Here is an 18043-nt window from a genome sequence, read left to right as displayed (position 1 = left end):
CTGTGGGTAGAGCCATGGATGAGGTTGGCACTGCTCTCTGCCACACGTCACTCCCTCAGAATGCTCCATGCTACGGGGTACCTGGGGCTGTGGACCCTCAGAGTGGCCCCGGGCTTCTGGGTACCTGTCACTCGCACTGTACAGGAGCTGCCTGACGAAAGCCTGGCCGTGGAGCCCTGGGCCTGCTGGGGACCCCTAGCTCCCAGTGGCATTCAAGCCTTTCCCACCACTTCTGCCTACCCGCCAGTGCCCACAAGCCCAGAGTGGTGAGGCCGAAGGTTGCTCTCCCATCCTGCCTCAAGAAAGCCCGGGATGCAAGCCAGGCCAGCCCCAGCCAGGGACCCCTCACTGGAGCCTCCCTCGCCCCCGGCCTGGCTGCAGGGCCTGCTTTGGATAAGGCTCTGACTTCATTTCCTGACTGTAGAGACAGGAAGGGGGGCCACCAGCCCCACGGCTTCGAAGGGCTGGCTCAGCCCACTCCCCCCAGACACCCATGTGTTAGCAATCAGCCACACGGCACAGGCCTGGAGATGGTGAGTCTCTGTGTGCAAACGTGTATGGTTGTGTGTGTGTGTGTGTGTGCAAACACATACAAGCCCGAGCACACATCCTATCACCATTATGTGTGTGCGCCCATGAGTCTGTGTTGCATAGATAGATATGTGTGTGTACATGTGTGTCTGAGGAGGTGCCCAGCACGGCTATGTGTCTGCGTGAGCATGTCTTTGCGTCCATGAGGTTGTGTGCACATTTTTGTAGATGAGTGTGGCAACTGTGAATGTCTAAGTGTTTGCACGAATGTGCCTGTTGGATACGTACAATGAATTCACATATTTCCGTGCACATAGTTTGTGTCACGGGCTGCATACGTTTGGTTTCTCTAGTGGTCTGGGAGGAGTTGCGTGTATCTGTGGACGGGCATGTGGGTGCCAGGCCTCTGTGCACGCGTGTATGCCTGGTGCTGGCCGACATGTCTGCAGGCTGCTGTGTCAAGGGGAGGGGCCCGGGATCTCGGGAGGAGGGACCCCAGGATAGGGCTCTGGGAGGAAAGGAGAGGTTTCTGTTGCCTTTACCCCATTTGCCCACCCAGCACCACAAGATCCATGCCAGTGTGGGGGGAGGGGTGGTCTCCGTGGATCTCTGGGACCCTGGGCTTGGACAGAGGCCTCACCCTGGATCTCAGGTGGGGGCCTGTGTTTAGGGGGACCTTGCTCTCCCACCCTTGCATCATCCTGCCCACCTCCCTCTGCCTCCCGCGCCCGCCTGGCCCATCCAGCCACATAAAGCTCTCTTTATGCCAGGCGGGCGGCCGGGAGCCCCGGAGGGTGGCTGGGGGAGGAGAGAAGGAAGTTGCACACACGGCCAGGGAACATCTGGAAGCATTCGAGGGAGGCCCCTCCAACACCGCCCTGCGTTCTGGGGTTGGACACTAGGCAGGAGTGGCCTCCTCCCCCCACCCCTCCTTTCCGGCTGGCCGGCCCCCTCCCCAGGCCCCTCCTTCCCGGCCACAGCTCCCTCTCACCCCTGCCACGTCAAAGGAGACAGAAGGGGAGCCGGGAGCAGAGAGGGGACCTGGAGCTGGCTGGGATGGGGATAGGGACCTTGGATCTCCAGGGATGGGGCTGAGGCTCCCCCCCGACGACCAACACTGCCGCCCGGACAGACCAGAGGACACGTCCACTCCGTCTACCCAGTGTTTAGACTATCTGTTCAGGACTCCCAAATTGTACAGTAGTCTGCACATTGGTTAGGCTGGCTGGGTTAGATCCTCGGCGCCGCTGGAGAGCTCAACCGAATCCCACCACCCCAGAGCTGGAGCCTGGAGCCGGGGCAGGGTTGTGGGGCACAGTGTGGGAGGGGTGCTGGGAGGCACAGAGGATGGGGTGCCACTGCTGTGGGATGGGGGTGGGGGGTGCCGATGGTGGCAAAGGAAGCCTGAGAAGATGGGAGGTCAGTGAGGCTGGGGATGAGGGGTGGCTGCATGTCTGCTCAGAGGGTCACCCAAAGACCAGAATGCTGGCAGCTGGGGAGAAGGGGGACAGATCACCTCCCCTGGAAGCCTCCATGTCCCCAGATGTCTAGTGCAAAATCCACTCACACCAACACACACACACACACACACACACACACACACACCACCTGCCTTGACACGCATACCTCACAACTCAGTACATACACCCCACACTCACACTTAACACACAAATCACATCCATGCCCCAAACACATGCACACTGCAAGCACACATGCACACATGCACACACACACGCGCACACACACACACACACACACACACCCTCCCAGTGGAACACCGCCGTGCTCCCATCCTTACACCCCAAATACACACACATTCTCCAGCACTCCACAGGCACACCTTCCTTTCCCAAGCCCACTCACCACACACACATACCTACACTCACACACCGCGCACGGGCACACAAACCCAAGTGTCACACTTCAGGCGTAGACAGCCTGCCCCCAAACTCACATGCAGACCCGCACATACCAAACACACCTAGGTACTTACTCTCCAAACACTCACCTACAAAACACTCCTCACAACAGCCATGAGCCTCGCCCCCACATTCACTCAGGGCCAGCTTCCGCCCACAACTAAACTCCGGTGTACACATAGAGCTCAAAAAACAAAAAAGACCACCCCCGCCCCCACTCACAGGCATGAGGACAGGGCCCCTCTCCGATCCATTCCCCTTTTCCCCCTAGTGTGGCCAGTCCCTGGCCCTCGGCCCCAGGGCACACTATAAGTTGTGGGTCTCACAGTCGGCACACCCCAGCCCATGGTGGGGGGTGTCTGGGGAGCTAGCCTGGGCGACAGAGCAGGAAACAACCCCCACAACCCGCCCACCGCGCCACCTCACACTCCATCCCTTCCAGGGGCCTCTGTGCTCAGGGAGAGGCCAGGGTTGGGGTAATGAGGTCCAGATGGCTTGGCGCCCCTGCCAGTGACGACAGAGGGCCCCGCCCAAGGTAGGGGTGGGGGGGCTGCTAGGGCAGTTTGGAGGGGGCAGAGATCAAGAGGGGGCTTGGAGACCCAAGTCGCTGGCCCCCATCTTGTGCCCCTTCCTTGCTGAGAGCACCCTTTCCTCCAACAGGCCCCCTTGGAAGAAGAGAGTCCCTTCCCCCATCCTGTGGCCAGCTGGAGTTTGTTACCACGAGCCCCCACCCCCGCCCCAGCCCTCCCTGCTCTCTCTGGTCACCTCTGGAATCCAGATGTGGAAGCCAAATAGATTCATTCTTAAAGGAGACCTACTGCAGGGGAGGGAGGTGGCAGGGATCTGTGTGTCCCAGTGGGTGGGGAGGGGTTCTGAATGACGCCTCTTCAAGGGCCTCATCGCTCCTGGCCTCTCAGCCCAGAGGCACTCTGGGCATCTCTCTTGGACTGCCAGGCTCTAGGGGACTGGGGTGCAGAGGTTAACAGGGTGTCTGGCAGCTGGACTTGTGTATGTCATAGGCCTATGGGGGACACAGAGGAGGTGCAGCACGCCCTGGGGTGGGAAAACAGGAAGGCCACAGGGCTGGCAGGGTGGGGGATGAGGGTGCCCAGTATCCCTGCCCACCCCCTCCAAAGCGCTCGGCCCCAATATCCCCAACCCGGCCAAGCCATCTCCGTCCAGCCTGGATGAGCCCCCAGGATTGCTCGCCCCTGATCCTTGCAGATCACTTCCAGACCAAAGGGTCTTTGATGGAACTTTAAAAAACCCCTCTTGGGTGGTCCAATCCACTCCAAGTCTGTGGTAGGGTCTGAGCCTGAATCTGGCAACAAGCCGAACCCCTTGATGACCAGTGGCCTCTTAACTCACCTCATCGTCTTTGTACCAGGACAGATTCTCAGCGGTCAGCACGAACCAATACTCCTTGGAGCCCCCCTTCATGATGCCAATGTTGTTGATGGTCAGCCAGCCCTTCCGGATGACCTGGAGGGTGAGGGGGCAGGGGGTCAGTGGGCAGAGGCCGGGCTTCTCCTGTGCAGGATGGGGTAGGCAAAGAGAGGCACTCAAAAACCCACCCCTCCCCCAGCTCTTGGAGGCCTGGCCGGTCAGCGGGGGTGGGGGCCAGACCTGCCCTGGTGTGGACCACAAGTGAACAGAGTGGAAGACAGAGGAAGAGAGAGGTCAGCTCAGGATAAAGAGCCTTCTGACAGAGCCATTCTGAGGAGGGGACTGGTGGCCTTGGTAGGGGATGAGCTCTCCACCGCTAAAAGTGTACAAGCAGAGCTTAGGTGGCCAACTGGGCAAGACAACTCTGAGTGTCTTTTCAGCTTAAGATCCAATTCGTTCTAAGACTTGTTCCTGACTTCAGGGACTTCGCATATGCTGCCGTGGCCTCTGTCTAGAAAATATTTCTCCTGTTTGCCTGGCAAATCCTACTCACCCTCTGGGTATCAGCTCAGAAGACATATTCTCAGGCAGGCCCTCCCTGGCCCCCAGTGTTAAGTCAGGACTCCCATTATAATCTTTTATCATTCCCTTTAGTCCTCTTCTATAATAATTGGGATGTTGAATTGGGATGTATAATGATTGGGATGTTGAATCGGCGTGTGACGTGTATGTGTGTGTGTGATTTTCTGTTGATGTCAGCCTCTCTTGCTAAATTGTGAACTCAACTCACTGCTGTATCCCAACACCTTGCAGAGTGCCCAGCAGGCAGTAAGTGATCAATAAATGTCTGTAGTATGAATACACGAATGCTACAACAGTAGGGTCCCAAGAGTCTGTGGTCCTAGCCCTAGACACAGGTGGGGTGGTATGGTACGGGGACAGGGAGAAGGGGTTGAGCACAAATTGCTCAAGCCCCTTCTTCCTGGGGAAAGCTCAGAGTAGCAGGCAGAGGTCCCTTTTCACAGCAGGAGGCAGCGGTCCCCAGGAGTGTCCTGAGCCATCGCCACAGACCGAGGCCTGTGGGTTGTACTGCAAGGGCAGAGCCACTGCCCAGACCCTGGGGGCGGGCCAGTCTGAGAGGATAAGGGCTGCTTCTGCTTCCTCTTCTGGCCCTTACCGCCCTGGCTTCTCCTCTCGGCCTCCGGAGAAGACCCCAGGAGCCCGGGGCTGGTGGGAAAGCCCGGGGGGGCCAGATCTGCTGCTGAGGCCCTCGGAACACTTCTGAGTCCTCCTTAACCCTCTCTGGCTTCCCCCAAGAACCTTGAGGAGAATCCAAGTCAAACGAGAGGTCAGTAGCTGAGCAGCCATTTATAGGACACAAGAGCTAGGTGCGCCATGATCTCTCTCCTACCCTGTCTTCATCCAGTTAGGATCCCTTCAGTGCCTTGTCACTGTCTTTGGAGTGGAGTCCAGATGCCACATCCTGGCACTCTATAGCCCAGCATCAGACTAGTAGGCCTCGGAACCCTGCTCCCTGCCCTACCCGGCCCTGCCCTGCCCTGCAGCCTTTGTCCTTCCTCGGCCACCCCCAGCCCTGCCCTCCCCTCTGCTCATCCAAACCCCCCCTCGAGAGCCCCTGCACCAGGACTCCCTACTCCCCTGCCTGGGCCCTGCCTTCAGGCCCAGGTCTCCAAGGGGCAGAGCCCGTCTGACTCTCGTCCAGGGGCTGGCACAGTGTAGGCACCAGCGAGTGTTCCCTGAACCAAACTACCCTGAGATAGTACATTAGATATTACGTTCTTAGTTCTCTCATCCTATTGAACACCTACTGTGTGCCAGACACTGGGCTGGGGGCTGAGGATTTACTGATGAACAAGATAGACACAGCCCTTCCCCTCATGGGGTTTGGGAGGGAAATAGATATGAAGCCAGTAATCACACAAATGACAAGATTATTACAAAGAATCTCCAGCCTCTGGAAAAGCCCAGGACTCTACGGCTCATGCGTACAACTGGGGCGGAGAAGTGATGAGTCAGCAGAGATCTGAAGGATGGGACAGGTGAGGAGGACGTGTCTCTTGACATTTCATTTATCTCCTTACTCCACTTCCTGGGAGAGATGGCTAACTTAATGGTTTCTCTCTCACCCATCCACCCACACATTCATCCATCTATCCACCCCTCCACTGAACAGATATTTGAGAAGCACCTACTCAGTGCCAGGCCCCTGCCAGGCATTTTCACCCGCCCCGGCCCATATGGTCTGCCTCTGCCTGAAGTAATGCTTAGCTCATGCGCACTGATAGACAGGTCGATGGGACTGTGTGTGTGGCTAGGCCTTGCTTCTGGCCTGAGAGCATGTGTGGACACCCTTGTGCTGGTGTGTGCAAGCAACTCAAGCAAAAGGGTGCCCTCTTGCCCATCCCCACTACAAATGGGCCCCTTCCTCCCCCTTACTACACAAGCCAAGAGCCCCAGTCCTGGTACTCACCAGAATCTCATCCTGCAAAGAGGTAACCATAGCAACCACGAGAAGCATCGGGAGAGAGGAGAGAGGGTTACTGAGGCAGAGTGGGAGACTTGTGGCTGGCAGCTGACAGGCTCTCTGGCCCCCATGGGACCCTTCCTCTCGGGGGAGGGGGCTCTCAGAGCTTGACGTCCATCCGGCACCCTTCATCCCTCGGGCTGGGGCACCGGGGCTCACTCACCTGGTTCCCTGAAGCCTTCTTCTTGCTCATCTGGTTGCTCCTCTGCTGAGCACTAATAAAGAAAGAGAGAAGAGTCTCAGAACTTCTCTCGAGAGGCCCAGCTCCATTACCACTGCTCAGTGGGTACCGAACCCAGAGGGTTAACCCAGAAGGCCTGGGGTCTGTCCGTCTGTCTGTCTGTCTGTCTGTCCGTCTGTCCATCTGTCTATCTGTCTATCTGTCTTTCCCTCCCTCCCTCCTATGAGGTGTCGCTCTCTCTGCCCAGGGACCACTCACTTGGCAAAGCCTATGAAGTCCTCGTGGTTGGTATTCATGTAAGCCAGCTCAATATCAATGAGAAGCATGACCTTCAAGGATGCACAGGTCAGGAGGCAAGTGGAAAAGATACCCCAAAGTTTTAATGCGTGAAAAGCTGGGAGAAACATACTTGCAACACATATAAAATCCATATTAAATAAATAAATCCATAATCCATAATCAATGTATATGTACATACATAATAGCATCCATAATAAATAAAGAGTTCCTACAAACCAATACGTGAAAGACCAGAAACAAATCGAAACAGTCAAAAAACATGAGTGGGTAATTCATAGAAGAAATATATATAACCAACAAAGATATGTAAAAAATGTTCACCCTCATTAATAAAGAAATGTAAGTTAAAACCGTGAGACCCTTTTACCACCTATCAATTTAACAATAAATACTGGTAATGATCAGTGCAGGCATAATTGCGAAAAGATGAATTCTCTCACAAACTATTAGTGAAAGTGTAAATTAGTATCATCTTCTTGGAGGGCAATGTGGCAATATTTAACAACATTAAAATGCACATATTCACTTCTATCTCACAGGTAAACTCATCAAGTGAACAAAGATATATGTACCAGGGTGTTCAGTGTGGTGTGGTTTATACTAGAAATAAATTGAGAACAAGCCAATGGCCATCACAAGGTGAAATAGATTACGGCACCCTCCGAACAATAAAGCTGTTCAAAGAATGAGGACAAGTTCTAGGTCTTGACATGGGAAGATCCTAATGAAAATGATTTAAGAGTGAGGGGATTCAAAACTGAGTTGTGATGACGGTGACATCTCTGATGCACACGCAGGACGTGCTGCTCCCCGTGGGACTGGGGACTGTCCTCACTGAGACTCATGTGCCACAAAGAAGTGTTTCTGCCTCAGGGTAGTGGGAAAGACACAGTGAGATGAAGCAGGTGCTCGACTGACGTTAGCTCCTACAATTATCTCTAGAGAAGAAAGGCATGACACACAGCAGGATTGTGGTTCTTTACGGTTACGATGGAATCTGGAATCTGTGGGCGCCTAAGAAAAATGCCTGGAAGGGGACACACCAAACTGTTAATAATGGTTATTTTGTGGGAGGGACTGGGGGTGGGGAAGAGTAAACGGAGGAACATTTGTAATTTCATCACTTCCATATTGATTGAATCTTTTATGGAATATTTATCACTTTTATAATTAAAAAGAGATCCATAAGGATTTAAAAACAACATCGACAACAAAAATGTGAGAGGTTGGGGACAGTGCCATGGTGGAAAGGGGACGGGTAAGGACAGAGGCTGGGAAATAGTAGTCAGAGGTGGTCATAGATGGAAGGGTGACCGGGATGGACTAGGAAAGAGGACGAGCCGGGGAGCTTTGTGAGGACCATGAGGAGGGTCTGCTCATCTCTGCTCCTCCCAGCTCAGAGACAGCATTCACTAATGTTTGTGACTCGATGAAGGAATGAATGATTATTTGACAAATGACTAAATAAAAGGAAGAGGGGTAGCTATGAGACGTATAAGGTGACCCAGAAAAACAGCAAATAGACAGACAGAGAGAGGCCCAAAGAGAAATGACCAGAGGATAGACTGCCGAAAGTTGAGAATCAGATAGTGGGAATTTAAAATGGCGCGGCTGTTGTAGAAATCAGTATGGTGGTTCCCCCTCCCCACTCCAAAAAAAAAAATTAAACATAAATTACCGTATGATTCAACAATTCCTTTCTGGGCATATACCCGCAAGAATTGAAAGCAGGGTCTCAAAGAGATATTCGTACACCGATGTTTATAAAAGAATTATGCACAAGTGCCAAAAAGTGGAAAAACCCAAATGGATAAACAAATGCATATATACACAATGGAATGTTATCCAGCCTTAGAAAGGGAGGGAATTCTGACACACACTACGACATGGATGAACCTTAAAAACATTGTGCTCAGTGAAATAAGCCAGACACCAAAGGACAAATGTAGCGTGCATCTCCTTATATGAGGTACCTAGAGCTGTCAAATTCATGGAAACAGAAAGTAGAATAGTGGATGCCAGGGGTTGGGGGGAAGGGAAATGGGGAGTTAGTGTTTAGTGGGGACAGAGTTTCGCTTTGAGGGAGATGAAAAGGTTCTGGAGATGAATGGTGGTGACGGCTACACAACAGTGTGAATATATTTACTACCACAAAACTGCACACTAAAAAATGGTTAAAATAGTAACTTTCATGATATATATATATATATATATAGAGAGAGAGAGAGAGAGAGAGAGATGTATGCGTGTGCAAATTTACACACACATATATTCTCTCACAATGAAAAGAAAGAGAGAAGGGCGGAGAGCTGGTGTGAGGTCGGACCGTAGGAAGGAGGCTGAGACAAAGCAGGGGCTGCGGGCTCACCTGCTCCTTGGTGCGACCCTCGCGCTCCCGGATGTGGGTGGTCACGATGCGCTCCATCTCCTCCCGCAGCCGTGGGTACTGCTGGAGCTGGGGGAGGGTGGGAGGGGAGAGAGCCACGTACACGGGGGGCATGGGCGGGGAGCACCCAAACCCCACCAGAGTCCAGGGTGCAGGGGCGTGGGGTGGGAGTCACACACAATGCCTGAGAGCGGGGGCAGAGAGGCCTGGGGTCCCAGGAAGCTGACGGCACCAAGCCATGGCCACCCCTTTCCCCTAAGTATGGGTTCCAACTGGCAATTCACGGGTCTTCCTGGTTCTAGGCCCTCTTCATTGTACTACCTGGGCCACTTGGGGGACGAGTGGGGGTGCGGTGGCGGAGAGCGGTGCTCATGGGCAGAATCGCCCCGGACTTAGCTAGCTCCTGGCCACCATCTCAGTGGTAGCCTTGGAAACAGACATAGGCCCCCGAGAACTTGGCTTGGGGTCCGTTAGCTCCAAGGCTTTCGCTGACCGTCAGGGCTCCCCCTTGCCTTCTCAAAGGCTTAGAGGGACAGTCAGGAGGAGAATCGGGCAAGGAATTCTATCCAGGAAGAATCTGGGGAGGGCAGGGCCCAAGGTGCCAACTGGCCTCCTGAATCAGGCTGGGGACAGGCAATGCTCCTTGTCAGAGCTGGGAGGCAAGGGAAGACCAGCAGTCACACAAACGACAGGCTGCAGCCACAGGCACGGACATGCGCGGGTGCGGGGGGCATGCGGAGGGAGGGTGCCAGCAGCATGAGCAGTACCCCGCGGGGGCCTGGCTAGGCCCCTGGCCCTCTTGGTGGACTCCACCCCATCCTGCCTCCCTCTGCATGCTCCAGCTTGGCACCATCGTCCCCAGTCGCGTCTGTCTGGCCCTCAGCTGGCCAGCCAAGCCGTCAACCCCGCTCCTTTGGGGTTAGGAGCTCAGCACCATCCATTTCCCGCCAGTTTTTATCAACTGAGGCTGAAGGGGAAGTTGCTGTAAGCCCTTCCCCCTCTGCCTGCGAACTCTGTCCTCAGCTCAGCCCCGTCTCTGGACAAAGCCCAGGTTGACTCGTTCTCCTTCAAGACACTGTTGGATGTCACCTCCATCCAAAAGCCTGCCCTGACCACCCCAAGAGCTGGGTTGGGGCCTCTCTGGGCCCCGCTGTCACCTTCCCCCATCAAACTGTATTGTAATTGCCCTGAAGGCAGGGGAAGGGCCAGGTGCACCAGCAGTGCTCAGAGAGGGCACGTTGAAGGAATGAGGGAATGAATGAAGGATGGATGTCTTTTCCCTCCTTGCCGCGGTGCGTGGACATGGGTTCCTCTGCCCTCTGGCGCATGAACCAGAAACTCCTTGGGGAGAGAGACTCGCTCAGCTGCTGATGGTGAGAGCCCACCCACAGGGACGTCTGGTCCCGCTGACCCCTCTCCCCACTCAGTGGCCACGTGAGGCACAGGTAGGGCGAAGCTAGAACCACTCTTTGTCCCTCTTCCCATGCTTGGATCAGCTCCCACAGGTGGAACCCCTATGTGGGAAGAGAGCTGGAGGTTAGCATGACTGGGTCACAGGGAGTGATTCTGAGGGCAAGATGGAGGCTAGGGAGATGGGGTGGCAGAGGATGGGGAAGGAAGCAACGCCCAGGAGAGGCAGACGTGAGAGATGCCACATCCTCCCACCCCCACCCCCTACCCCACCGTCCCGTGGCTGTGCCAAGGGTGTGGCTGACATGGCCAAGCGCAAGGGACCTGGTGGAGGGGCAGCCTGAGACCGAGGTCTTAACAAACAAACCGCTGAAGAGGCCCAGCGGACCCTGCTGCCCCATAAGGCTCAAGGGTGGTTCCCACTTCCTTCTCGAAGTCTCCAGTTTGGAGCGGAGATTCGAGACTGAGTCACCGCCATCAGAAGGCCTCCTTGGAGGTGGTCCCAAATGCTCTCTTCCAGGGTGGGGTTGCAGGGGCAGGGAGGGGAGAAGGTGGGCAAGGAAGGAGGAGGAGGGAGCAATTTGCCAAAGAGCATGACCAGTTCTCCCACTCACCGCCTGGATGTTACATTTGTCAAGTTTTCCATGTGTGTCACATGGCAGGGCAGCCTCAGCCCCTTTAAGAAGTTCTGTTCCCTTTGAGCATCTTTTTCCATTCTGGCTGCCTCTGAGCATTTCCAAGACTTTTAGCCAGTTTCGAAAATGGAACTTTTCTCTCTCATTCCTTGGCTGGGCAGGGCAGTCAGCCTGGAGCCCTCCACTTAGTGGTCAGGGGCATAGGCCCTGGAGCCACATGGCTCTGGGTTCAAAGCCAGACTTGCCGACTGTCCTTAGAAAAGTGACTGGCCCTGTCTGAGCCTCAATTTCCCCATGTGTAAAATGTGGCAGTAATGGCACTTGCATACTGAGGGCTGCCGAGAGGGTCGAGCCGTACATCGCATGCCTGACTCTAGATTTAAACTCTAGATTTCATCCAGAGATGAAAACTAATTCCAGCAGGGCTAGGAATAATTAGAGTTGATTATTTTTCAAACCTCTGGCAGATGTGGCTTGCTAAGCTTAGAACACTTGAGAAGGAAAAAAAAAAAAGACCAAGGTGGGCGAATTTTGTTGTGTAAAGAAAAAATAATTATTATCCATTAAATAAAAGGCAAAGCTATTTAAAAAATTATTTAAAAGTTTTTAAAACTTTTTTGTTGATTTTTTTTTTTTTGCTAGTAAAAATCATAGATCCACTGTAAGAAATTTGAAAATGATTAAAATTTGTGAAGTAGACATGGAAAAATTCCTATGCCCCTTGCCCTCTCTTAAAGTAATATTTAGCAATTTGGTGAACATGCCTTGGAACTTTATCATTCATATAGATTTTCCCCTCAAATATTATACATTCTTTTCTGAAACCTGTTTTTTTTTTCCACAGTACGTTTGTGGAGGGTATAGGCATACGTTGTTTTATCTCACTTTATAGATATTGCTTTTTTTTTTTTTTTTTTTTACAAATTGAAGGTAAGACCCTCCACCAGCAAAAAGATTATGACTCGCTGAAGGCTTAGATGCCAGTTAGCATTTCTTAGCAAAAAGTATTTTAAAATTAAGATATGTACGTTGCTTTTTTAGATATAATGCTATTGCACACCGAAAAGACTACCGTACAGTGTAAATGTAACTTTCATATGCACTGGGAAACCAAATGAATCGTGTGACTTTATTGCAATATTTGCTTTATTGTGGTGGTCTGGAATCGAACCCTTAATATAGCCGAAGGATGCCTGTGCAACCTTCCATTGTCTGTATGATACTTTATATCATCAGTCCCTTCTTGATAGACAGCCGGGTTTCCAAAATTTTACCATTTACAATAAGAATTATTGCTTTTCTTCTGGAATGCAATTTAGTAAAGTGTTCCACAGTTTTTAAATGTTACCAAAATTGTGAAAGCTCATGTTCATTGACCAGGCCATTCTATTATTTAGAAATCTGCCCTAAAGAAACGACAGGGTAAGTTCCACATATACGTCTCCAAGGATGCTCACTGAAGTACTGTTGTAACAGAAAAAAAAAAAAAGAAGAAGAAGAAGAAGGTTGGAACAATCTAAATGTCTGTCAATATGATATTGATTATATAAATGACATATGCCACATCTCTACAGGGGAATGTAATTTTCATGGATCAGTGTGTGTAGTGTGATCCTATTAGGTTAAAACTGGCATATATTTGTGATTAGGACGAGTGTGCTGTTCGCAGTCCTTCCCTCCGTGGTTGTGGGATTATAGGGACTCTTGCTTCCTCTGTGCTGTTTGAATATTCTCATAAGAGTCATGGATGAGCGAAACAAAATCGATACTGATAATTTTACTTTTTTAAAAAAGGAGCGTACTGGCAGAAAATGTACAGAAATTCCAAGAGCGGCTCTCTGGAAAGGGAGGGCTGCCTGCTTTTTACTCTCTGGCATTCTCCCAATGCTCTTTCACTGAGAACGTATAACTTTGATAATTGAAAACCAATATTTAAAAAAAATTTAATTAGATCTCGTCTTCTTTTGTAAAGGGATTTGAGGCAGCTCAAAATAAACTCGATTATTTTTCAAAGGTTGCCAAAAGATCGTGTTGCTTAGTATTCGTGATGCGGTGGGACCACGACTTCGATGTCATGATAAACACCACGGAACAGGGGCGGTGGGGGTGGGGGGGTCACGCCCAGGTTTTTATCCTACCTGGAATAGGAGCTGAGTGGTTGCTGATTTGCTTAGTCTGCCCCCATTGCACACAGAAGTGGGCAAAGGGAGACAGCATTGTGAAGGGGCTGCACGTGACCGTGTAGGGGCCACAGAAACTGTGATACTGATTTGAAGCGTGAAGTGAAGGCAGATGTGCCACCATCTTCCCAGTGGAGGTAGTTTTTTTTTTCAAATACAAGCAAGGCCAGGCCCTCTCCCAGAGGTTCTGGTCCAGCCTGCTTCTGTATGTGTGGGTGTTTAAATTCTGAGGGGGGCATTTAAATTCTGGAAAGGCTCCCCCAGGCAACTGATGCTCATGCACTTCTCTGAGAAGAACTGCTTTAGACAATCTGGCTAAAAATCCTCAAAATGCTCAAAAGCAGACAAAGATGAAAAAGGCATCTAAAAGGTCACAGAAAACTCAAAAGAGGCTGACCCTGCCAAACGCGTATGGATTACTGAAAAGTGAGTAATCCAATATGCTTTTAGGCAAATTGGTTTTGAGGGACTGGGATAGCTCCCCCACCCCAGTAGGCTCTGATCCCACATCTCTTCCTTCCACCTCCCGAATGTGAATCTCACTCTCCTTTTCTTTTCTGAGGTTCAGTTTTCTCATCCGTAAAATGGGGATACTACTACTATTTCTTAGGGATTAGGTCAGATAACAAGGGCAAGCACTTAGCTCAGTGCTTGGCACATAGTAGGTGCTCAATAAACTATCTCCTTATCGTCATCATGTCATTGTCATTCTTATTGGTGGAAGGGGCTACTGAGGATGCCTGGGTTGGAGCTAAGTCGTTTGGCAGAGACGGGTGCCCGAAAGGGTTGTGAGTATAAGTAGACCCCGGGTCACAAGCCGGCATGAAACCTCAGGGCCAGGAATCACCTGGCCGGCATGGGCATCCATGTGGGTGGCTAAGAGGCTGCCAGGCCTGCTCAGAAGATGGTTCTGCCCACGGGAGGCCGTGGCCGTGAGGAGGGGATGGCCAGGCCCAGCCCCGCCCAGGCAGCTGCCGTACCTTTTCGCTACACTTTCTGATGGTGGTCGTGAGCTCACTGACTACCATATCCACACACTTGATACTGGGCTCTTTGAGCTTCTGCACCTGCTTTTTCACTGTGGCTTCAAAAGCGAGGTCAGGTGTGAAGAGACCTGTCCTGCACCCGGGAAGGAGGAGGGGTCAGGAGGAGGAGCAGCCACAGGTCGGCGGGTGGGTAGGACGGAGGAAGGGAGTATAAGCCGAGCAGGGCCAGGGTCGGGGGTGGAGGATGGCACAGGCATGGGGAAGAGAGAGAGACACCGACACAGAGAAAGAGAGAGAACAGAAGACAATGTGAGCGTGGGACCCGGCCCTCCCTACCGCCACCCGGGGCTGGCACTTCCCGGGTGCTGCCAAGCATCCCCCCGGGCTCTGTGAGTATGGGGGTGGGCTTCTGAAGGACCAAGCCCCTGCTCCGTACCAGGTCCCTCGCTGAGTTCAGAGCCTCTTCCCAGGGCGTGGCCCCTCGCTCCTCAGCTACACTGAGCCTGCCTTCTCTTTCTTTTCCGATGCCATCTTTGTCACAGCGTTGGGTCCTCCTATGGGGGCTGACCCAGGCCAGAACGCCACCCGCCCATTCTGTTCAATTCTAGTTTTCCCAACACCTCTTGAATTCGTTTCACTCTAAAGGCCAGCACGATTCCCTACCTTCACTAGGATTGCTGCGTCCAGCTGCCCAGGCTGCGCACTGCACAACTCCAGGCGGTTCCATTTACCCAGACGACCGTGCAGACGACGCCTCCTGGAGGTGCAGTGGAGCTGCCTGACCTCCACTCTCCAGCTCCCCGCTCTACTCCTGCCCTTCCCTTTCTCCTCAAGGGGCATTCTTTGCCTTTCCTCCAAAGGGGTCTGGAGGAACTCAGCTCAGAAAGACAGAGAGAAGAGGAAAGACAGAGAGAGTGGAGGTGGTGATAGAGAGGGGCCAGGGCAGCAGTGGGGAGAGGAAAGGAAGGGAGGCTGGGAAGTGGAATCAAACGAGCACTGGACTTGGAGTCCAAAGCCTTGGCTTCCAGTAACAGCTCTGCCACCTCTTAGCTAAAATGACCTTGCACGAGTCTTTTGATCTCCTGAGCCTGAGTTTCCCTGCCCTGCCCTGCCCTGCCCTCCTGGGGTGGTTGTGTGAGGCTCAGAGGACACAGCAGGTGGAAGAAGGCTCTGTCTCTGGAAGTCTGAATGTGATGGAAGGGAAGGGGAAGGTCCTGAGTGAGGGTGGGTGAGAATGGGGAGAATGAAGGACAGCGGGGGGGTCAGGGCACCTGCTAGATCTGGGTCCTCTGTACCCTTCTGGTCCCCCAGGCCCCTGGAGCAGCACCCAAGAAGGTCCTGTAGCTTACCTGTCTCCAGGGCCAAGGCTTCCCCAAGACCCTTCCCCGGAGCCCCCAAAGATGACCCACCTCTGAGGGCAGGGAGGGGATTCAGGGTCCCCTTAAACTCTATTCTCCCTGAGCTGTGAGGGGGAGGGCCTTGGGGCCTCTCAGGGTAAACAGCCACCATCATTTCTGTCTCACTGGTGTGTAACCTCTTGGTCTCCTGGGCCTGGGGGCCAGGGGGTGGGTGAGGCCCCCTCGGAGAGTCTCCCTGTCCTGGTCTGTGGTCGCCTGCCTCCCCCGCCCCGCTGAGGTCTGGACATGCTGCCGAGGAGGCAGTGGGGACGTGGGGAAGGAGCGCCTGGCAGCAGTGCAGGATGGGGCAGAGGCGGGGCCGGCCCGGCCGCCAGGTTACCTTCTTGGTGCACTGTCTAACGGTGCTGATTAGCTCCGAGATAACCATGTCCACACACTTGAGACACGGTTCTCGGATCTTCTTCACCTGCTTTTTCACAATGGTCTCAAAGGCCATGTCTGGGGTAAAGAGCCCCGTTCTGAACGCCCGGAGCGGGAGAAGGGCAGGGTCACAGGCCAGCTCCTGCCAGGAGTGCCAGGCCAGGGCCCCACCCTGCCCCCCTGAGCTCCGCCCTCGGGCTCCTCCCACTACCTCTCTCTGGGCTTAAGTGTCCCCATCTGTAAAATGGGCAGGAGGGATTCTAAGGAAGGACTTTCCATCAATGCTTCTGGGGACAAGACAAGGTCTGCTCATATCTGCGTTTATGTCCTGCTTCCTCTTAAGAGTCTGTTCATACAAAAGTTTCTATGGTCAGAAATGGTTTGAAAATTGCTGAACGGGGTTTGCCTTGGCCAGGGCAGTTGCCAGTCTATAAATTCCATGCCAGACCTTGGAATCGAACCTGCGTGAAAACAGGGGCGTTTTGGTTTTGTTCACTGCCTGGCACATAGCGGTGCTTTAAGTTTTCTTATAGAAAGAACACGTAGTGTAGATATGGGTCCCTGAAGCGGATCTAAGCTTTTAAGGAACAATCTATTTCCCAGCCCCTCTTCCTGCTCCATAGGCCTTGAGGTTGGCTAGAAGGAGGGCAGTGGGGTGGAATGGGGCCCAGTTTGGGCTGCTAGGACTATGGAGGGCCTAGAGGGTTGAGAGGCCTGTCGCATCATAAAAGGACACAGACCAATGTCTAGATGCTCCACCCCGAGCCCTGCCCAATGGTTTGGCCAGCTTTATGCAGCTACCTGGACAGAACTGGGGGAGCTATCTCATCCTAGGGATGGGCAGGGCACCCAGGCCCAGAGGATGCTGCCAGCCACCTGTGTCCTGGGCTCTACCTAGCTCGTCCAGCCTCCAGGCCCTGTTCCCAGGAACAGCAAAGGAGGGCAGCAGGTTGGAGGGAGGGGGGTGGCCCTGGCCTCCCATCTACCTCTCCCAGCTGGAGGCCGTCTGAGCTGGGAGCCAGAAAGTCAGGGTTGAGGGGGTCCTTCCTGAGGGATGCTTGCTTCATCACTCCCTGTGCCTCTGCACTAGACTCTCCGCCTTCTGGGGTTCAGTCTCCCTCCCCGGTCCCAATACGTGCCTAATGCCATGGATGTTCTTGATGGCATAGCTGATCTCCCTTCGGAGTTCCTTCTCGTCAAACTCCATCTGTGTAGGAGAGTGAGAGATGGCCTGTCAGGGCCTGTCCTGCTACCCGGAAGGTCAAGATGGGGGCCCGCCCCACTCCTAGGGCAGCAGGGCCTCTAGTGGGGTCAGCAGAGGTGTACACGGGAGAGTCCTAGGCAGGTGGGTTGGGAGCCCTGAGGCCTCCTGTCCCCGGGGAGCCCGTCCTACCTTGACCAGCTCAAAAGGAAAGCGCTCATGAAAGATCCGGTTGATGCGGGCTCCTCCTGATAGTTCATAGGTGTCAATCTGGTCCCCTGAGCCCTCAATGCGCTTCTCGAAGTCCACGGCGAACTGCTGGACCATCCTGGCGGGGAGAGTGGTGTGGCCTGAGGGGGCAGCAGCCGCCCACGGAGGGGGCCCTGGGAGAGCCCTGCGCTGAGATTCCCAGAGGGCGGGGAAGGGCTGGGAAGTCAGGAGGTGGGGAGGGGCCTCACTGCAGCAGAGCCTTGGTCTTGCGAGCTGGGTCATCGGGGCGGAAGTTCTTATACTCCTCCACCTCCTTCTCGATGGACAGCAGCTGGCTCTGCAGCTTGTTCCGCAGTCCCGGCAGTGTGTCCCGGATGTGGTTCGTCAGTTGCTGG

At 53.5% G+C, this 18043-nt stretch overlaps 1 protein-coding gene across 15 annotated transcripts in view; it reads right to left on the bottom strand.

The window, feature by feature from the left end:
- The window catches only part of DNM1 (dynamin 1), a 43630-nt gene that overhangs the window by 11260 nt on the left and 14327 nt on the right, over positions 1–18043 (bottom strand). For 9 of the 15 annotated variants that reach the window (XR_005652507.1, XR_005652508.1, XR_005652509.1 and 6 more), the window contains exons 7-15: positions 17897–18039; positions 17631–17766; positions 17377–17444; positions 16197–16335; positions 9231–9317; positions 6821–6891; positions 6545–6596; positions 6328–6339; positions 3819–3932 (exon numbers count right to left, since the gene is read on the bottom strand). Coding sequence is in view for 12 of the 15 variants with exons in the window: in XM_039861546.1 (XP_039717480.1) it covers positions 3819–3932; positions 6328–6339; positions 6545–6596; positions 6821–6891; positions 9231–9317; positions 16197–16335; positions 17377–17444; positions 17631–17766; positions 17897–18039 (822 nt within the window). In the remaining 3 variants the exon portion in view is untranslated. Of the gene's footprint in view, positions 1–3818; positions 3933–6327; positions 6340–6544; positions 6597–6820; positions 6892–9230; positions 9318–14453; positions 14593–16196; positions 16336–17376; positions 17445–17630; positions 17767–17896; positions 18040–18043 lie in introns of all 15 variants that reach the window. The other 6 variants (XM_039861548.1, XM_039861542.1, XM_039861553.1 and 3 more) reach the window with 3 other exon arrangements.

The sequence above is a fragment of the Pteropus medius genome, unplaced genomic scaffold (genome assembly GCF_902729225.1).
Source record: "Pteropus medius unplaced genomic scaffold, Ma_sr-lr_union100, whole genome shotgun sequence".
Classification (NCBI taxonomy): domain Eukaryota; kingdom Metazoa; phylum Chordata; class Mammalia; order Chiroptera; family Pteropodidae; genus Pteropus; species Pteropus medius.
Note: the sequence above shows the minus strand (reverse complement) of the source record. Positions and strands in the feature narration are given on the sequence as shown.